Source organism: Oreochromis niloticus, linkage group LG11, assembly GCF_001858045.2.
Source record: "Oreochromis niloticus isolate F11D_XX linkage group LG11, O_niloticus_UMD_NMBU, whole genome shotgun sequence".
Taxonomy (NCBI): Eukaryota; Metazoa; Chordata; class Actinopteri; order Cichliformes; family Cichlidae; genus Oreochromis; species Oreochromis niloticus.
Genome location: NC_031976.2, coordinates 17,927,776 through 17,948,379, shown reverse-complemented (window position 1 = coordinate 17,948,379; position 20,604 = coordinate 17,927,776). Strand labels below are relative to the sequence as shown.

The 20,604-nt window shown below is 41.0% G+C and overlaps 3 protein-coding genes and 1 long non-coding RNA gene across 21 annotated transcripts in view; 2 read left to right on the top strand and 2 right to left on the bottom strand.

Moving 5' to 3' along the window:
* The window catches only part of LOC100702839 (uncharacterized), a 31,508-nt gene extending 22,783 nt beyond the window's left edge, over window positions 1-8,725 (bottom strand). For 8 of the 13 annotated variants that reach the window (XM_019364383.1, XM_013277011.2, XM_013277012.2 and 5 more), the window contains exon 1: window positions 7,894-7,918. In XM_019364383.1, the coding sequence (XP_019219928.1) occupies window positions 7,894-7,903 (10 nt within the window). In that variant the 5' untranslated portion in view covers window positions 7,904-7,918. Of the gene's footprint in view, window positions 1-4,358; window positions 4,514-5,271; window positions 7,609-7,893; window positions 7,919-8,000 lie in introns of those variants that run through there. The other 5 variants (XM_019364386.2, XM_019364385.2, XM_005472486.4 and 2 more) reach the window with 5 other exon arrangements.
* Window positions 8,726-8,736: 11 nt separating this feature from the next.
* Window positions 8,737-9,361, top strand: LOC106098925 (uncharacterized). The gene is made up of 2 exons (XR_001225244.3): window positions 8,737-9,115; window positions 9,222-9,361. It is a non-coding gene; the product is annotated as an uncharacterized LOC106098925 (long non-coding RNA).
* Window positions 9,362-10,697: 1,336 nt separating this feature from the next.
* Window positions 10,698-14,578, top strand: LOC100702571 (potassium channel subfamily K member 5). Its single transcript, XM_003454421.5, has 5 exons — window positions 10,698-11,162; window positions 11,692-11,803; window positions 13,024-13,190; window positions 13,280-13,448; window positions 13,529-14,578. Exons 1-5 carry the CDS (start codon window positions 10,980-10,982, stop codon window positions 14,236-14,238), a joined length of 1,341 nt encoding a protein of 446 aa, XP_003454469.1. The 5' UTR covers window positions 10,698-10,979; the 3' UTR covers window positions 14,239-14,578.
* Window positions 14,345-20,567, bottom strand: LOC100710697 (serum paraoxonase/arylesterase 2). Of its 6 annotated transcripts, none has more exons than XM_005472485.4 (9): window positions 20,435-20,567; window positions 18,227-18,294; window positions 17,979-18,034; window positions 17,583-17,748; window positions 16,254-16,377; window positions 15,715-15,915; window positions 15,383-15,464; window positions 14,715-14,843; window positions 14,345-14,640 (listed from the first exon to the last, which is right to left on the bottom strand). In XM_005472485.4, the coding sequence occupies exons 2-9, from the start codon at window positions 18,285-18,287 to the stop codon at window positions 14,479-14,481; spliced, it is 981 nt and encodes a 326-aa protein (XP_005472542.1). In that variant the 5' UTR covers window positions 18,288-18,294; window positions 20,435-20,567; the 3' UTR covers window positions 14,345-14,478. The 6 variants fall into 6 exon arrangements, with proteins under 6 accessions (XP_005472542.1, XP_005472539.1, XP_005472541.1 ...); XM_005472482.4 differs by lacking the exon at window positions 20,435-20,567 and adding an exon at window positions 20,295-20,417; XM_005472484.4 differs by lacking the exon at window positions 20,435-20,567 and adding an exon at window positions 18,633-18,722.
* Window positions 20,568-20,604: the final 37 nt, after the last annotated feature.

The following is a 20,604-nucleotide window of genomic DNA, read 5'->3' as shown; positions in this document are numbered from 1 at the left end:
ACAAATCGAGATTTTAAAAAATATTTCTTCGTGGTTTGACGTCCATCTCATTTTACCTCTTGCACTTTTCAACCTCACTCGGTTGAGGTGAGGCTGACTTCTGTCAGTATGTAACAGAGCGAGCATACCTGCCCATGTTATTACAATCAAAATGATGTGACTCGCAGTCCCAGTACGTGGGCCCTTTAATGAACACAACTTTGATCCTCGGCTGTGGCAGTGTGAGGACAGATCTGGTATATTTAGAAACTTCTAACCAGCTGATTAAATCACACAGGGACTAAAATAAACTGCAGGTATTATGCAATGGCACAACACCTCGCTTAAGCAAGTTACAGCCACTCGCATCGCAGCTCAGCTCCTAATTTCGACTGTGCCGACGTGCACGCTCCCCCAATCTAGGTCTCGTCTGACTGGTGACGAATGTGGCTGTGTTTTTGTCTCGTCCATATGTAGTTCAAGTCCCACCGTGGGCTGGGGGAGGGGTGGGGGATGGGAAAACGCTAGACGGGCAGACGGGCCAATCTTCCAGATGCATGGGGCCGCCCCCGTTGGGTGCAGCCTGGACCTCTATACCGTGCACTTCCCACTGGCACTACAGGACAGCGGGAGAGGAGGAGGGGGGTACACACGAGACCAAATCCTCTTTAGCCCTCCCATTGTTTGTGTCCAGTGACCAATAACTGGGCTGAACACTATAACTAATCCTGCCTACCCTTCCCCCCATAAGACCCCCCACCCCACCCCACCCGTAGGCCTATTCCCTAGGTCACCACACACACATATGCACATACACACACAGAGAGTGGTATGCATCAATGCTCACAGTCTCCTTTGGGTCTTTTAGTGCTCTGTCATCTCAATTCTGATTGTCAGAAAGCAGACATGCTCCTAATGGACCAGCTGAGCTTGTGTCTGCTGCCTCCTCCATTTTGTGTTGCCTATCTAACATCTCTGCTGTCACCCAGCTGAGCAGGCCCGACCCGCATCCTGACCAATTGAGACGGCGACCGTCACGCCACAGGATCTCAACTCACAGTTAATTTCTAGTAACGTGACTAATATCACCTCCTCTTACAGATGGATGAAATGTTGCTGCGCCGAGGGGGATAAAACTGCCCTCAATACCATATAATTAGTGTCTCTAATGAGCTAAATTATAGATGAAGTAGGCCACCCTCCAGCATAAGTGAGCTGCTGGATCAGGTGCGAACACAGAACTGGAGTCAAAAGAGGATGTGATTTAGAGTTTATTATGCTTTTAATTCATCTGAAGGTTATTTAAAAATCTGAAATTAGATGATATGATTGAGTGAACCTGACTTACAAGAAAAATGACATATGCTTAGTTATTAGTTATTAGAATAACTGCTTGAACCGATGCTAACCCAGCCACACGATAAAAACTCTATTTATCATTCTCACACTTTGAAAATATATTTGTCTCGCTACTAAAACCGTCACACTGTTTACCAGTGACGCTGCAGCAGCACCGCTGTGTGCATGTGTAATAAAATAAAAGCAGAGGGCTGAATGAAGACGAGCTTGCAGAGACGCAGGAGGAGGAGGAGGTAAAGTATATAAATAGCAACGTGTGCGCAAGAAGCAGGGACTCATTAGTTGGCCTTTACAGACGACCTCATATCTATTCCTGTTCACAACACATGTGTATACATGTGTGCACCATCGCAACTGTACACTCAATTCCACTTAGAGCCCAGTTTTTCAAAATGGATTTAATCTGAATGAGTGCACTGCTCCTTCGTTATCAGCACTGACCGCTGACTTAAAATAAGCGCGGCTCCCAAAATAACTGCAACGACGTATAAATACTAGAAGACAACGAAAGCATGTTTCCTGGGCACTGACAGTAGGCTTAAGGAATTAGAAGGAGTTTAGAGTTAATCAGCCCCCAAGTGACCAAGTGAGATTATCTCCATCTACCTGCCCACAGGATCTCTCTCTCTCACTGTCGCCCTCCACCCTGATTCGCCAGCTCTGTGCTCCTCATCCTACATGCATCTGTATGTGTGTGTGTGTGTGTGTGTGTGTGTGTGTGTGTGTGTGTGTGTGTGTGTGCGCGCGCGTGCGCGTGCGTGCGCGAGGAAAAAGAAAAGCTGGCAGAAGCACAGTGGTGATCCGCTGTGCTGATTCATGGTTTTATGTGGAGCCCCGCCTACCTGGCTGAAAATCAACAGAAATGAACTGAAGACCAAGATATCAGCCCCCCCGGCCACATGGTGGCTCCCATTAACCTCTCCTTGCAAACAGAGGCACACATGACAACATACACGCCAACACGTGCCTCGCTAACCTATTCGTGTGCGGTTAACATAGAAGCCTGCCTAGCAACAATGTGAATACAAGCGCACGGGCAGGGATTTATATCCATATTTAGTCTTCACAGTGTTCATAAACACTTTTCTTAAGGGATCACAGGATGTAAAATTCTACTGTGTACTTCGAAGATTATGGACAGGCAGCATAGACTGACTACAACAAATGAAATGTAGCAATCACGGATTCTGGACCCAACCTCTTGTGTGAACCGGAGGACGGTCGAACAAACGGTGTTGGTTTACAATGGTTATTTCAGTCTGGCTATCAGTGTAAACCTATCCTAAACTCAGTGCCACACCAATCAATACATACAGATGGTGTCTGTGAGTGTGATGCTGTAACATGAACCGACATGGGAAAACAATGAGGTACCGTGATTGATTTAGTGCGGTTGCCCTGAAAGCAATTTCGAATCCATTTCCAACTTTACCTCAGCCGATTAAAGTAATAATATTTCTGTACATTTTGAACGAAAGCTTCTTTCCATGTTGCAGAGACACAGAAATACAGACACGTTATAAGATTCAGAATCAGCTTTGTGCTATTACTCAGTTTTCTGTCATTAAGTGAAAAAAATGTCTAATTTGATCCTAGAATTATTTGTGAAAAGGTTATGTTACATTTACTTTTTCCTTGATGTTTGATAATCATAATCACTGCACTAACTGATGAAGGAAAGAGCAAATGGCTATAAGGGATGCGGAGTCTGTTCCCTGTTTGGTAATGCTCATACAACACAGTAGTAGTCTAACTGCTCGAATGCATCATAACTCCCAAAAGAGGATTAACATCAGCAAGCTCTTCTGGGACCTGGATGACCTCACTCTCACACAGAAAGACCAAAAACATCCTTGGGTATCACTTCAGCAGCTCTGTGTCCAGAAGACTGCTGATTCAGCAGTGCAGGAGACCCCGAGCACCTCGGTCTTATCTGTTATTTTTAACCTCCGTGTTTACCTCCGCTGCTCATGCGAGCACTTGCCAGTTCTGCTGCATTAGTTCAGCCCCCTACACTCTCCCTCATCCGCCCTACGTCACATCTGCAGCGCTTCATAAAAGATTATCTGACTATATATATTCAGCAGTATTATCAATGGAGATGAGGCTTATTGGATGAGTTGCTCCGAAGTACGCAGGCAGGAACAAGACAGACACAGGAACACGAAGCCCTGTGGTAAAGATGGATATTTTTTAACCCCTAATACACTCCTCACGGGGTAAAAGCAAGCAGAAAATATGAAATCCAAAACAGAGCAGCACCAATTAAAAATAAACAAACAAACAACAACTGAACATCTGAACAGAGAAGACAGACACAAGAGCATCATCAGCAATAACACACATTTCACATATGAGTTAAGAGACCTAAATAGGGCAGCCATTCTCGGGCATCACAATCAATACTTTTAAAGCTCTTTATGTACCTGTCAGACAACAAAAAATAAATAAAATAAAATAAACTAATAAAAACACAGTTTTATAGAAAACATGCTTTTTCTTTTGTTATAATCCATGAGCATTTATCACATTTTTTCAATCATAATATATCAGGATTACTATAATAAAAAAAAGAGGGGAAAAAAAAGAGGGAAAATTGCAAAGTGAGTTTTCCTGAAATGTCCAAATGCGCCCTCTTTTAGCAGAGCGATCACCTGCATGTCCATTTTTATTTTTTTATTTATTTTACACTAAACAACAACACACCCTGCCTCCACACTACTGTTCGTTTCTAAAGATGTTTTATTTGTTTGTTTGTTTTAAACTAAACAATCCTCAAGCGGAATAAATTCATTAATTACGCGTTAATAATAATAATAAATGATCAATTACGTTTAAAATGATCTAAAATGTAACTTTTTCCCCCTCCGTCCCTGAGACAGTTACGGGCTGTGTCGGACCTACATGCCGGGGTATTTAAACAATCTGTGCACGAAAATGGCGCCGAATGTGCAACAAAACAAACACACACCAACTCATCTCCACAGCCCCGGCGCATGCGAGCCTGAAATGCGGCTTACCTACTCCGGGATCAGCATCAAGGAGGAGACTGGATGGCGCAAAGACGGACAGAAAAAAAATGCGATATTCCGCGCGTTCACACTAGAAACAATGCTGCTGAGCGACACATGCTTTGTTGTGCTTGAAGGTGTCCGATGCTCGTAAAGGGGTGGAGTCTCACGCCGAGGCTTGGACTTCAGCTGAGCGAATGAGCACCAACCAGCGTGGCTTACAAACCCATGCCAAGGCGGAGGAGATGCACACAACTTTCCTATAAGGCTGATGAGGATAACACAGGCCAGCTCCAGAGAAATTCTGATTTAATATAAAAATGGTGCATAAACATGACGCCTAAAACATTTAAGATGCTTTGAGAAACTGCTCATGAATAAGATTTAGTAAGGCTATGTGGGTTTGCCAAGCAAAAACCCATATTTTGATTCACTTTACTGTATTGACCCCAAGTGCATGCGTGGTGTGGATCAGTTAAAGAGAGCAATCATTAGTACGGTGCAAGGAGGAGGCAGGCACCAAGACAACATAGGTAAGGGTCTCAAGACTGCAGACGTGAAAGAGGAACGGTTCAAAACTCTGCCCAGCTGAAAACTACAATCCCAGACACACCCACCCGTCGATCTACATCTCAAAATTCAAAAACAAGCTCACACACATATGGGTCTTGTTTTTTGGGCACGCACATACACACAAGCTGTCTTTATGGACCCCATGACGGTTCCCCCACCCATCTGCTTGACCCCATTAGCGACATACGGCTCATAGGCAGAAGGGGGCTCATTATTCTCAGAACCACACGGGGCTGAGGCGCCATCACCTTTGTCCTACACAGGCAAGTTCATGTGGCGGGCGTTATCAGTGTCATGTCATGTCTTGCACTATTATATGCTCTATGTCGAAGAAGATAAAATATCTTACCGGTAAAAAAAGGATATCCTGTGATTCCAACTAAAATAATACCGGGTTGCCGTAAAGTCTGAAGCTCTTACCGTTGGGGCGAATGATGAAAGTGAAGAAAGTATCTCTCCACGCCAGTAACAGTCTGTGTGCGTCTGTGTGCTTTTTTTTTCTTTAGACTTTGATCGCAAGGCAAGGCGAGGACACCATAACAGCACACCGACTGGCATTTGTTAAACATTTACTTTGACATAACACATTAACAGGAATCTGGGTTGTGCACAGGCAGGATGTAAGTTTTGTGTAGCTACTGAAGACAAAACAGAGGAAGACGAGCAAGGCAGGCAAACAAAAACCATATGAACAACTTGCATTGCTTCCAGTTGCTTAGGAACCCCTGCCCAGCCCTAGGCCTACTGCAAGGAGCAGGTGTTGAGCTGGACCCAGGAGAGGGAGGAGAGACAGACTACAAAGGGGAGGAGAAGAAGAAGAGGTGCAGAGCACTGGCAGACCCAGTCTCTTGAGACAGTGACAGCCTGGAACCGCAGACCCTGAGACGGCCCACTCCCATGCACTCACACAGTAGACACACCCAAAACACTGACGCAAACATTCTGTTTCCCCTGCCGCTCTTCTACATTTGTTCAAAAGCACAAGCGAACACGCACATATAACGGAGCCATGCATCACTCCAGCTGAGTGCATGGGGGTTATGTTTGTTTGGAACATCTTTATCCCTCTCTGGCACTATCGCTCTGTGATTACGTAACACCCCCCCATACCACTTCCACCCAGTTCATCTCTCTTTGACTTTCGCTATTGCATCTGGGTACGCATCACACACACACACACACACACACACACACACACACACACACACACACACACGCCCTGTACCCTTTCCTTTACATCTTATGTAAAACAATGTGTGCAGCTTAAAAAAATGCTTTCAAATGTGAAGTTTGAGTGCATCTGAGAGACGCACAGTTGCAGGGGTTTTTTCTGTTGTTTTTTAGCTCAGAAACTGAGCTCTCAAAAGCACTAACGTGATAGATGGTAAGAGTACATCAATATTAATTGTGCACCATTATGTTATGAAGAATTTATGAAGCGGGAATGTTGCATGCTTCTGCCCTTTCCTTCCCACGGACAACTTGCCCCTTCTTATTCTACTAGGGCACATTTGACTCTCTTGCACTTTAAGGACAATAAATTACGCTATGCAAGGTACAGAGCAGGAAAACAGCTGAACGAGAGTGAATTTAAATGATCAATTTATTATTAATGAAGATAAAACGATTATTGTGCTCTGCACTCCACTTTGTAGTGATGCTCCATCCGTGTGCACTCTTTCCTTCACAGCTTCTGCCCCTCTGTGGTGCAATTTTCACTTTGATATATTTTACTTGTTCATTTTAATCTTAACTATAAAAACAAGAGCTAAATGCTTTTAATTAAGAGCTTTTAATGCTTCAATCATATTATTTTGCTAATCAATGTGGACTATTTATGAGGCTTTTTTTCATAAGGAGAAAAAAAGAGAGAAAATTCTAATAAAGATACTGTTGAGGAAGTCAGATTGGAAGCAACATGCACACATACGTGTGTGGATGTCATCTGATTTTCATAGCTGATGGAACATTGAACAAATTGTGGCAAAAATGTGTTCTCAGCCAACTAAGAATAGATGTGATCTGCTGAAGCTACTGTACAAAGGTGTGTTGGGTTAGTTTGCACTGCCACCTGGTGGTTGACGTCAATGTAGTTTTGCATGTAAACTACCAGCATGTAAGCTTTTAATTTCAGTAGCCAGTGTGATGGTAAAAACAGTCTCATCTTTGTATCATAAACCATAAGCCATAAACCTTTCACTAAAATCATCTTTCCATTATCCAGCTTTATCCATGTATAATTCATATTTTGAGTCTTGTAACAAACAGAACAAAAACAAAAAAACACACTGAGGCGGAAGATCAGCTCACTAGTTCAGTTCAGCGCAATTTATGCCAGATGAGTAAGAGAGGATCACCGCCAATTCTAGAGGTGTAATGCATGCTGGGAGCGGGTGTTCATGAGAGATAAAGACCTGTTTGCGTCCAGATACCTCAGGGTGACACCATTAAACAACTCCTCCCAAAATTTAACTAGGCTTTGAGTAACCAGCAGTAAAACAAAAACTATGTGCCATAATTTTTGACAGGAAGTACACTATAGCCTTTTCAGATCAAAGCCTTAACAAAAGCAATGTTCTCAATTATAAAACATTTTTTTAACCCCCAAATTATATTTTTCCCAGATTGGAAGAAAGTGTCAGGGCTGACTCTTCCCTCAAATACAGAAAGAATAGCAGAAAATGATTTTCAGACAGGACACATCTCCAGTACCCCCCCCCCCCCCCCCCCCCCCCCCCCCCCCCCCCAAAAAAAAATACTGATAGAGTCTGAAGTCTGAGCCCAAAGTGAATGGTTTAAAATAGAAATAATGAATAAATGAATATTTAATCATCTCTCTAAAGCTTGATGAGCTATGACTTTAGGGAAATGCTTCCTTAATATAAGTGAAATGCATCTGTGCAGCTATTTAATTATACAAACACTCTGCATTAACTATGAATTGCATTCAGGTGCATTAGGAGACACTCACTGGTGCACATAACAGGGTAAAAAAAACATCATTGTAAGGCTTCAGCAGAACACCCACAAAGCACAGCACGAATGCCTTTCATTCAAATTAAATGGGATAATACTCACATTATATCCACGTAGAAGGTCATTTCATAATGCATGCGCAGTCGCAGATGGAGTGACCAGGTCAAGACAGAAAGAGGGAGAGGGGGTGACAAGTGCATCAGTAAAGAAACACACTTATATGTTTAAACAGTACAGATTTAGTTAAAAGCTGAGGTGGACAATAATGTTATACATGATACTAATAAATGGTACTGCCTGTTAAGGAGTAGCATGCAGTGCTAGCATCATTTGAAGCACATGAAAGGAAGGGGAATGGCCTGGTTATAGGTGACTCTTATCAGCTGTCCGCCCAAAGTAATAACATGACCAAATGTTTTCTTTCTCGGCTTCTATTTTCTTTTTTCTCCACATTAACAAACAGAGGTTGAGTTTTTACACAGTTACTACACCACTGCTGCTACCTGCATTCTTCCTATTATGCTAAGTATTTAAAGTATTTAGGGCCCAGGAGCTTTGATGTACTGGGAGCAGCCTAACGACACACCTCTGCATTCATTTGTGGGCATTTTTCTTTCTTGTTATGAAGTCATATTACTGCAGTAGGTCAGCAATTCTACTTCTCTTTTTGTTTTCCATACCACAAATACTCCTGACCTCGCATAATCCTTCTAAATGCGTTGCAGAGAACTCTTCACGAACCACCGCCGTGAAGAAAACACGCCGCGAAAAGCTCTGGCAGGAGGAAAAAAAGGTGTGCAGCCTAAACATGAGCGGTGTCTGAGACTGCGGGTCATACCTGAACACGTAGCAGTCTCCTCTGTGCCGCTTCTCCACCTTCAGCTTGCTGCCATAATTCCGGTGTTTACCTTCAGGACTAGTTGGAAAGTATCGATGGGGTTTCCACAGGGAGGCGGTGACGCAGCCACAATGACGAAGCACTAAGTACTGGTGATGGGTGGAGATCAGAGGTGGGAGCTTTTCTTAAAATCCTCATGGGTTTCTTATTTGGTTCTCACACAGTCTATAAAGCAAAGATGGTGCTTTTTTCTCACACACGCAAAGACATTTTTGTTTGAGGCTGTCTTTACAGGTGAGTGTGTCCCTGCAGCGGCACAGCTGAGGGGACTGACTCTGGGTAGATGGGGCTGCTCTGCCACCTATATGACAGCTTTATGGTACCTGAACAGCTTCTACTATAAAACTATTGGAAACTTTCAATGTGATATCATAAGTCATTAGAGCTATTTGTGTCTGTGTGTGTGTTTTGTTTTTATTTTACAGCTGACTCCACACAGAGGCGCTGTTGTGCATGCATGTGTCAGAGTGAAGGTAATGCTACAGTCACCAAGGAACTATTATATTTACTGAGACGTGTTTCTGTATATGTATCACGAGTTAATAAAAGTTGTGTTACTGCATGATTTGTACCTCTGATCTCATCTGTTATTGTGTGTCCTCTAAAAAATACACAAATAAATAAATAAATGGCTCCCTCTTGTCACGGCCTGCCATGGGTTTGCATTGGTCCCCCAGAGTAAGTGAATGCACAGAGTACTAAATCAGCCCTCACAAATGTAGACAGCGCCCTTTGATGACCTGGGATGTCTTCTTTAAAATGCAGAGTGAAATCCCAAAAGGTGCAACAGACCTCGATCAAACAGCTGATGCAGCTGGAGCATCTGTCTCCGCGTTACCTAAAGCCCAGAGGCCTATGCTGGCTCTGTCCCAGCAGGATATTATAACATATCCGGCCTTATAGATTTACTCCAGTGATGTGGAGTGGAACATTCACTTCAAACGACTTTAAACATTAAAAAAGAAGAAGTTTGAATTGAGATTCGATTTTTGTAATCTATAAATTTAAGGAAACTTGAACTTCTGTTTGGTTTTCAAATGCAAATATTTTCAACCCTTATTATCACACAAAGCAGCCAGGATCCGCCCAGTGTGATTATAGGAAACATTTAACTCCTGCACAAGATAAGAGCGACCGTTTCCCTGAGCACGCATGCGTAGCAACACTGTGGAATCGGCGTTATTTGAGTCATGTTGCCCCCTGCTGAACGGTTTCATTAAAGCGCAAGTGGATAGATAATATTGTGTTTTAGTTCTCCACTTTAGCTATTACTTCCCCCACAAGAAGGTTATAATTTTGGTAACATCTGCGTGCGTGTCGTTCAATCTGTCAACACGATAGCTCGATATATTTTGAATGAATTCTGATTTATTTTTTTTTTTAAAGAAAGAAAAACCTTGTAGTGGTGAAGAGAGAGGTCACTTTAACAATCCATTAAAATTTTACGTAAACTCAGCAAGTTCTACAAGATCAACTTAAAGATCTATTGGTCAAAAAATAAAGACAAAGGAACAAAAATAAACACGATTTTTTAGGAAAGCCTAACAGCTTAGAAGCCATGATTCTTATAAATGTGGTGTGTATTATCATTATACAGAACGTAACCTATAATATCACATGAACTGATTATGACCAACCCCTAATAAATTTGTGATCAAAAACCTTTTTCATTTGATATTTACTAAACATCTAAAAAAAATTACTACAATCAGATGCACTATGCACATGTACTATATCCGCATAAAAAACTTATTACACTCAAAATTATGTCAAGTACATTTAAGTGCGTTAAAAAGAACAGAGAAAACAAAATGAATGCATACAACAAGAAGAAAAAAACAGTACTATTCCCTTAAAAGTTGATCCTGCCCATAGAGTAAGCGGGCTTGGCGGAGGTGTGTACTCTCGTAGTGCTTCTTGTTATAAACAGAAGTAACTCAGAACCGATTGTTATTTTTTTTTTAAAGTTGTTTTTTTTTTAAGACTTTCTAAACTTGATCTAATTAGAAGACACATACATATATTTTTACATGTATATGTTTTGTTTTTATTTGGTCTGGGTTTAATTCCATCCCAGCTGTGAACCCATTATGTTAACCAGGAAGAGGCCAGGTAGGATTAGGACTGCCCTCTGCGGGAATGTGAGCTAGTCGGCGTGCTCGGACTGAAGTTATGACTTTAATATGGCTGATAAAGGTCCGCTTTTAACTTCGTGTATAATATTTTATCTGTCGATTGGAGGCGCAATATTCCAAATTTTTGAAGAAGAAAACTGGAAATCAGCCAGAGACCTGTATGTTAAAGAAAAGGAGGACATTCTGAAGAGATTTAACTTGACTAAAGAGAATCTGACTGAGATACTGAAGGTATGAACCCATCTCTATGTAAAGGTAACAAGTCGTTTTGTTTGCAGAGGCTTCATTTCGTTACATACTGTATTGCTTATCATACATACCAGCGTGGACATTAGTCAGAGGAAAGGAAAATGTCGTTGCCTCCACATGGCCGGATGTGTCAAGCCAGTTTTTCTTGATTTTGAACAGAAATACAAACGTGTAAAGAGTAACTATCAAGCTAAACTTTCTCGGAGGGGAGGGGGGGAAGTGAAAATCCTCTTATTTAACAGCACAGAAAAGTTGTGAAACTTCAAACAAAACACTGATGTGTGCGCTGGGTGTGGAGCAGGCATGCAACATCAAGCACTGAACAAAAACTTGAAGGCTGGCACAAGGCGTGCCCGTCGGTAGCCTGAGCCTTGAGTTAAGACTTTGAGAAGAATAAGGAGTTGTAAATATTTCTAGTTATTCGGCTACAAATAAATAAGTAAAGTAGTAGCAGAAGTATTAGAATTATGGTTTTTTTCTGGGACTGATTGATTGTGTCAACTTTCTAAAGGTAGTATCAGATGCTGCCGGGCAAGGCGTGGCGATCACCGGGGACAAGGATCGCAGTCCGTGGGACTGGGGGAGTTCTGCCATCTTCGCTGCCTCCATTGTCACCACTATAGGTATGAAAGACTCAGCAGTTAACACACGTCATGTTAATGTAATAGCACACACTTCTTCTTCTGGTTGCTGCCATTTTTTGGCAAAAGGGTTGACACAGCAACGCCCAATCGACTTGCTTTAACAACATGTCTGGCCCTGCCACAGGCAGGCGATGTGTTCAGGGTGTACCCCGCCTCTCATATTCGAAGCTGGGATAGGCTGGGATGATATTCATGTAACACGATGCCTCATCACTAAAGCATTTCTCTGGGCCTAATTGTGATTGTTTGTTTATAAGACACATTATAAACTTCCCAACAATTACTACAGGCATAAAGCTATGGGTACTCTGATGCTGTGGCTGTTTCAGAACAGAAAATGCTTTGCCCCAAAAGTTGGGAAATTATCGTGATTTGGATCTGAAATGTTTGTGGACTGGAGTTTACCTGCAAAATGTCCAACAAAGAACGTTATAAAGAGAAACCAGAGCATAACTGAGACGGTGAATCCTAATCCTCATTGTTCTTTAGTTCAAGATTCTTCTGTGACTTTGTTTTCCATATATAAAGCAGCAGAGAGACAGACAGCCTCCCTGCTTTTCCTACATTTAAGATTACACTTTATCAAAAAGGAAAGTTTTTTTTCTTTTAAGCTTATCATTAAGGCTGGATCAGGTGACCATGAATACTCCCTTAGCTATGCAGCAACAGGGCTTGGCTGCTCGAGGCATCCCATGATACACTGAGTTGTTTTTTTTCCTTCATTAACCTTTTTTTTTTTTTTTTTTTTTTTTAACTCACTATGTGTTTATACACCACCCTGGATTTAATCATTAGCTGTTATTGATCTGTGGTTCTCTTCCACAGTGTTTCTTTTGTCCCGTTTTCCTCCCTTCACCCCCAACCGCTCACGGCAGGTGGCTGCCCCTCCCTGAGCCTGGTTCTGCTGAAGGTTTCTTCCTGTTAAAAGGGAGTTTTTCCTTTCCACTGTTGCCAAGTGCTTGCTCATAGAGGGTTGCTTGATTGTTGGGTTTATGGTTGTTTTTCTCTTTGCTAGCCCTGCAACAGACTGGCAATGTGTCCTGGGTGTACCCTGCCTCTTGCCCTATGGTAGCTGGGATGGCCTTCAGCCCTCCCCATGACCCTGATAGGGATAAACAGAAGAGAAGAAGAAAATCTTCCTAAAATATTTATCACATCATGGACTGCTGTGATTGAATATTTTCTCCTTGTATCTACAGGTTATGGTAATATTGCCCCCAGGACAAAAGGTGGACGTATTTTCTGCATCCTTTATGGTCTGTGTGGGATCCCTCTGTGTCTGGTATGGATAAGTGAGCTGGGTTCATTCTTTGGAGACCGGGCCAAGCGTCTGTCCGGGGTGATGATAGACAAAGGCATATCAGTGGTAAGGTCTGACTAACAATTAGTGTTTGTCTGAAATTCTGAAGTTTTAATGTCAAATAATATTAATTTTTTTCCCCTCCATTTTGTCAGAAAAAAGTCCAGTATACCTGTATAGCCTTGTTCCTTCTATGGGGGCTGTTGGTGCATCTGGTGATTCCGCCGTTTGTTTTCATGTCCATGGAAGAATGGACCTACTTGGAAGGTTTCTACTTCTCCTTCATCACACTCACAACAGTCGGCTTTGGAGATTATGTGGCAGGTAGGTTTTTACATTTGGCACAATTTGCATTTCTGAATTGAGGATATCCAAGTAATTCCAGCCCATAACTCTCATTTTAGGTGTAAATCCAGACATAGATTACCACCGCCTCTACATAGTATGTAAAGAATTATGGATTTACATGGGCCTAGCTTGGCTGTCCCTGTTCTTCAGCTGGAACGTCCACATGGTAGTTGACGCTTCCAAAGTACTAAAGAAAAAATGGCAAAAACGCAGGCACAGAAACTTCTATCATGAGGAGCTAGAGTCTTTAGAGGACAAGCCACATGAAAATGTAAAGCCCAACGTTATTGACATCTTTGGCTTCTTATCTGAAAAGGAGGAAGACTACAATACTGTCATAAAAGAAATTGGAATGACAAAACGCAAACCAGTGCCAGCAGACAAAATGAATCGCTCAAAGAGCTGCAGTGACCTCCTCGGCACCTCTATCCACAACTTGGAGCACTCTCCAAGGCGCAGACGTATGATCAGTATCAGCGAAGTGTTCCTCAACGTAAAGGCCGAGGGGGACAATGACACAGAAGACGAGAAGCTTCCGTTATTGCAAGAAAGCACGGGGGACCCTGAACCATGTGTGAAAACTGACGAGGAACAGAAAAAGGACAGCTGTGCTGCTGATTCAGAAGATCATGATATCGCCCTCAGTGGACCTGCCAAAATAGAAGAAGAGGAAACTGTAGAGCATCCTGATGGCGGGGAGACTAGGTTTAGGATTTCCAAGGTGGCTGAAGAAGAGTTGTTGTTGGAAAATATTGAGAAAGGGTAAAAGAATTGTCCAAAGGCGTATGCTGCTTTAATGTACCGAGAGAACAAAATGTGGAAATGACACTGCATATGACATCCACAGGAACAAAAGCTGCACTGTCGAATGGTTTCCTGTCTTACAAGGTCACTATTTTGCACGATTTTATTTTTTTATAAATGGCAAAGAATATGTCTTTTTATTTTATTTTTTTTTTCATCCCTTTACAACATTTCTATCATTAAGCAACAGTGATCAACGGCATTATTTTAGAAGACAGTATAAGGCTTTGTGGAAAACTGAGCCAATAAGCAACTTTCCCTCATAAGGAGCTGCTACACTGGAGCCCATAAGGACATGGCCATCATCCGCATACTCCAGGCTCACCACTGGCTTCTCTGAGTGAATATTCTTGATCCGGAGCACCTGAAGGACACATTCATAAAATATAACTCCAATGTTGTTTCTGTTTCTTTGTTTTTTAAAACTAACTAACTAACCTCAGAGCCGGGTGGATCTTCAGGATCGTAGCTTGACAACTTCATGGCATTTGGGTGACAGCCCAGCCATACGTCACCTGTCTTATGGTCCACCTCGATGTTGTCACAAAGTGATCCAACAGCTACAGACTGAAAGCATCATATACTGTAAATGAAACCTGATTACTCTGTCCTTGTGTATGAAGTTAAAGCAACAATCCAACCTTTTTTTTCTTGCAACAGAACTGCTTTCTTATTCAGGAAAATAAAGATTAGTACCACTTTAATTTCTACATGTTAAATATGAAGCTACAGTATTATGAAAAATGTACAGGCAGCTGTCACTGATACCCCTCAGCCTACTAGCAGATGTACCTATGGTATAAATTTGAAAATTCTAGGCTACAGTAAAGTTAATCTTTGACCTCGAAGTCACTGAGATTCAAACTCGTTTTTACTAGATTCACTTAAGGTAGCGTACGTCACCTCGTTCTCCACTTGGGCATCTACTCCGCCCACAGGACGGGGTGATGACAATACCCCCTCAACCTCTCACGGCTGAGGGGTAAAAACTGCAACACTAGGCTGGGCTTGGCTTCATATTTAGCACGCAGATATGAGAGTTTTGGGTTGTTGTTTTTTTTTTTTTTTGGTTTTTGTGACTTTAGAAGAAATAAAAACACTATTACCTTGATGTACCTCAATTGTTCCCCTTCTTGCCTTTCAAAAACATCTATGTCATGATCCATAATATCTGAAACGTATATATACCTGTGTTAAAAAAAAAAAAAAAAAAAAGTTAAAAATCATGTTACAACAAAAAACTGTAAATCTCATCCTACTCCTTTTCAAGCATCTACATTGAGTTTTATATAGAGACGTTGATGACAATTCGATGTCTTCACTTTGTTTACAATGTATTCTGTTATTTCTGTTCCATTTCTGTCTGAAGTAAAACAGATATTTAACTCAATAAATCAACACATATGATCAGTGATTGATGTAACAAACTGAGAATAACCTTTTGTCAGGAGATAGGTTTATCCCGTTTGGGGACCGCAGACCATCGGCCACCATCCTCACTTCGTGTGGACTGTAGAACACCACGTCACACCAGGTTAAGTCCAAAAAGACAGCAACAAGCAGAAGTGCGTCACTGTGAAAGTAGCGGTCATTTGTGGCGTAGAAGCTCTCCACTCCGACTGCAACAATGTCATTCACACTAAAAAACATGAAAAAAAATAAATAAATGGATGCGGACTTTTTGTTAAATGTAAAATGTGGACTGGTTCTTATATAATGCTTTTCTACTCTAACAAGCACTCAAAGCATTTTATAAAGCTTGCCTCAGTCACAGAAGCACTTTTTTTCCTATACTTTTTCTAATAAATGCTTTCTGTCCAACATTTGCATACATTCATGCTCTGATGGATGCATCGGAGAGCAGCTTGGGGTTAGTATCATGCCCAAGGACGTTTGGCACACAGGCTGGAGATGATGGGGTGAGCCACATCCACCCATATAAATAAGGCATCAAAAGGTTTCTCATACAGTCCATACCTGTGGAGTAAGGGGTGGGTGATGGTTTTTAGGTGCACGAGTGTGTCTTCCTCAACATAACGAAAGATCTCTACTTGGCTGTTGTGATGAGGGTGATTGACCACAAACACGTACACAGAGTCATCTGCAGAGAAGAAGAAAAGTCTTGTCAACCCTGCTGTGTGGAGGAAACGCAAGTTTCTCTGGTGTTTCAGTCACGTTTGTGCTCAGGAAGAAATAACCCCGGGGGAAATCAACAAAAACTAAAATAACTTGTTCTTGCTTAATAAAAAAAAAAAAAACGCAGACACGCACATACACACACATCAATTTAGGCTACAGACTCATAGTAAATTGCCACCTTCTTTCTTTCCCTAAAGCAGTGAGGGGCAATTTACTTTTTATAGCCTGACCTAACAGGAACTTATGCTTCTGTTGCAGACAAAATATCAAAGCCTCACAAAACTCACTTTTACTACACAGATGTTTTTGGCACATACAGGAAAATCTCAGATATGTGTCAAGTACACTGTAATGTAACTGCCTCCTCTAATTTTATTTGTCCAAAACCTGTTATCAAGTAGAACAAATAAAGGCAACAAAAATACTGATCATTTTTCCATCATTAAATTTATTAATAATATAGCTGAAAACATGAGCTCCCAAATTTCCTTATGCACTTCACTGTCACTCAGCTTTAACCTTTGTATCAGCAGTGTGAGATGCCAAAGTATTCTGTTTATTTTAGACAACACTCCAGAAAAGACTGGTCCACACAATAGGATGTTTCATAAAGCAGATCGACTCGCAACACATAATCACTTGCCAGATGAATCAAAAACTTATACTAGACACTACGGTGAACACCACCGATCTAATACCAGCGAAGAATGCTAGCAGTATCCTGCTATAGGAGGCGTTGTTTAGAAGCAACGACAGGGACAATGGTCAAAACTGAGGGAAGATGATTGCTTACAAGGGGCAAGTCCTTGGAGAAAACCTGGATGAAGGTACAAAAAGTCCTAAGCCTATGGCTACGGTGAAACTTCAGCATGAAGAACCAAAGACTACAGCCAAGACAATGCTAGAGGAGCTTCAGACGTGTTCCGCGTTAACTCGCTAATGGAGATTTGCTGCGTTAATGCGGCTATGGCGTTAACAACATTTTAAGGAGATTAACGCTGACAGCACTAAAACCGATGCATGTGTCCATAAGGGTACAATGAAAGAGAAAGAAAAAAAACAACAACAACAACAACCCCAAAACACCTGAATACATTTCTGCTATTATAAATAATAACAGATTTGATGCGATTATTTCATCCATCCTGTATCTGGTCTGTACGTCACCTGCTTCATCAGTGTATGCACTAATGCCATGTGGGTTGAACGAGGTGAGGTCCAGTTCTCCGCTGATTTGCAGCTCCACTGGAGTGGGCCTCGGGTGCAGCAGATCCAAAACATACATTTTCCCTGGTTCATCAGAAAATGAATGTAATCCAGGAAACTTCAACCCCTGAGCAATAAACACTACACGTTAGAGACTTTTCTAAATGTGGGGCTTTGCTCAAGCGGTAATCACATAAACAGTTGCCCATGTAAAGTCAGCTAATCTCTCATTCAAAGCAGTGACCCATAATTAAGCTTCAGGTTGAGATTGAAATGACCGTCACCAAATATTTTTTTTTTAAAACCACTCTATGTAATTTTCAAAGTTCTGCAGTTATCATGAAATTAATAACATACCGTACTCATGAAGGCCAGTCCATCTTTCAGTATTGTGATATCCTCTGCCCCATATTCTGTACAAACAAACAAACAACTATTTTTCCCCTTCTCAGTTCTTACAGAGAGCAGAGTCTTATGTCATGCCTTGGTGACACATGCTCTACAGACAGTTGTGTGAACTTCAGACCCTTCAGCTAATGCCACATGTTAAACGCAGTTTCCTACAATTAAACGAAGATATCAGCATGCATACAAAGATTACCTACCAATATTCTGCAAATAATGACAGCTGAGGTGTTTCACTGGAATCTCTCTGGAAGCAAGCATGATTTCCCTGCGAAAGAAGTTTACAGAGACATTACAAAGAAGCAGTAGAAATCAGTACTACAGTTTGAAGTCTTCTCGAGAAGTCTAAGGATACATTTGTTAAGTCTTTCCATGAAAACACTGGCCACACTTCAACGTGCTGTAGCAAACAACAGCTGTGAACATTTACAATCTGTGCTAGTAATCCCCAAATTTACTGCGACATATGACGTCAGATTTTCTTGTCGGAACAGAATTTACTTCAGTTTAAGGAACCTCTGTCCACTGAAAGCTGCAAAGGTAGCAACAGCAACAGCAAGTAGTACTTTCTTCATGGCAGCCATGTTTATAAGTGTCAGGGGTTACCTATGAAAGTGCCATGATTTTCAGAGCGCATTAACACAACTGCCCCAAAGATGGAGACAGAGTGCTAAAATTAGTTTGAGCTGTTCAAATTAGAAACAGCTGCTAGGATTTAAAAAACAAAAAACAAACATGGATTTTTTTATTTATTTTTTTTTATTTTGTTGCTTGTAACAAGTCAAGGTAGCATTTATTTTAGGGTATTTATAACATAAAATATTTCCCCGAAGAAAGAAACAGAGTTTAGTGAATATAAATGCATGGCTACACACGGTATATGAATAATGGATTACTTATGCAGCACAACCTAAAAGCTACACTGTATCCGAACACACCGCACATGCATATGCACTGCTACCATCAAATCTCAGTTGGAAAAAAATCATGGTGTATATTTTTTTTTGTTTTTCTGTTTCGTTTTATGTGCACACAAATAGAATCAACAACAATAATAATGTATAGTTTAAGAATAAGAACAACCACCTCCCCAATAACATTAACAGGTTAGCAGCAGGAACAGACAAGTTACATACAATAATTTACAAATATAATAAATATACACATCATGCGCTTTTAGAAATAAACATGGTTTTTAAATGTTTTTTAAAAGAATAAAATGCTGTGAACTGAAGAGCTGGTGATAGTTTGTTCCAATAAGAAGGTCCTCAATATTTAAGTGTATTTTGCTTTCTGCATAAGGGTAAATAAAAATCACCACTGTGTCTTGTTTAGTAAGTATGTACATCTGAAAAAGACATAAAAAAATGTTGGAAAACAACTAGTAAATCACCAATTAAATATACATACTTATACATAAAAAGAGATATGCAATATTTATTCACATTAAATATTGTCAAGATTTAGTATTTTACAAAACGAGGAAAGTCTATTTGAAAAATTCATTATCTGCAAAAATGTCTTTTGAATTAATAAAATTTTATGAAGACACAGCACTCCAAACACTATTACAATATATTATGTGTGGATAAATTAAAGTATAATACAATATCAGCACACAAGAACGATTTATAAAATGCAGTACTCAGAATACCAGTCAAGTTCATTAACTTTCTGAGAGGAGAACCGAGAAGCCTAAAGATAACTTTGTGAAGTCGACTGGTTAATGTGTTAGGAGCAAAAGAATGCCAGATTGTTTTAGGTAAATGAACGTATCAACCTACAGAGGGCTAAATTCAAAGACACCCCAGTGTAAAGTGGAATTGCAGCAACTCAAAATGGTACTCAGTAATTTGTACATCAACCACATACGTGTGTTCATGCATGACAATGTTGGGGCATCCTGCTGATGAGATGATGGATGGTGTCCTGAGGGATCCCCCCTCTCCTAGAGTACATTGGGCCCTCAGGCTACCCTCATGAAGTTTAGTTACTGTTGTCCATCTCGTGCACCTGTTCTTAATCTCACTAACAAGACCAAATCAATATCCCAGAAGCGATGTGATGCTATAATCTGATGAAAAAGTGTTCCTTTATTTCTTTTTTGGGCAGAGTGTATACAGTGGGAGAAACAATTATGTGATTCCCTGCTGAATTCCTAAATTGTCTTACTTACAAAGGCATAAACAGTCTATGCTAGTCCCCCCCCCAACACACACACACACAAAAAAAAACCCCACACACATTACATACAACTTTAAAACTGACCTCCTGCACATCATTGAGTGAAAAAAGTATTTGATCCCCTAAAACCCAGGAAGAAATCTGGCTCCTACCGAATGGTTGCACGCACATATGGCACATAGATTACAATCACTCAATCAAGCAATCAATCACAAAAAGCACACCTGTCCACAGAATCAGTTTCTTTAATTCCATCCTCTCCACCACCACAGGCAAGACCACAGAGCTGTCAAAGGACATCAGGGAAAAAAGATCTGCACAAGGTCTACAATCAGCAAGAAGGTGACAAGTGTTGGTATTTGTAGATGGAAGAAATATAAAATGACCATCAATC

Coding starts and splice junctions, on each gene's coding strand:
- LOC100702571 (XM_003454421.5), top strand. CDS start 10,980: ATGGCTGATAAAGGTCCGCTTTTAACTTCGTGTATAATATTTTATCTG. Junction 11,163..11,691: donor ATCTGACTGAGATACTGAAG/GTATGAACCCAT, acceptor AACTTTCTAAAG/GTAGTATCAGATGCTGCCGG. Junction 13,449..13,528: donor CTTTGGAGATTATGTGGCAG/GTAGGTTTTTAC, acceptor CTCTCATTTTAG/GTGTAAATCCAGACATAGAT.
- LOC100710697 (XM_003454365.5), bottom strand. CDS start 18,610: ATGGCTGCCATGAAGAAAGTACTACTTGCTGTTGCTGTTGCTACCTTT. Junction 18,295..18,527: donor CAGAGGTTCCTTAAACTGAA/GTAAATTCTGTT, acceptor CTTCTTTCGCAG/GGAAATCATGCTTGCTTCCA. Junction 14,641..14,714: donor AAGATCCACCCGGCTCTGAG/GTTAGTTAGTTA, acceptor TGTGTCCTTCAG/GTGCTCCGGATCAAGAATAT.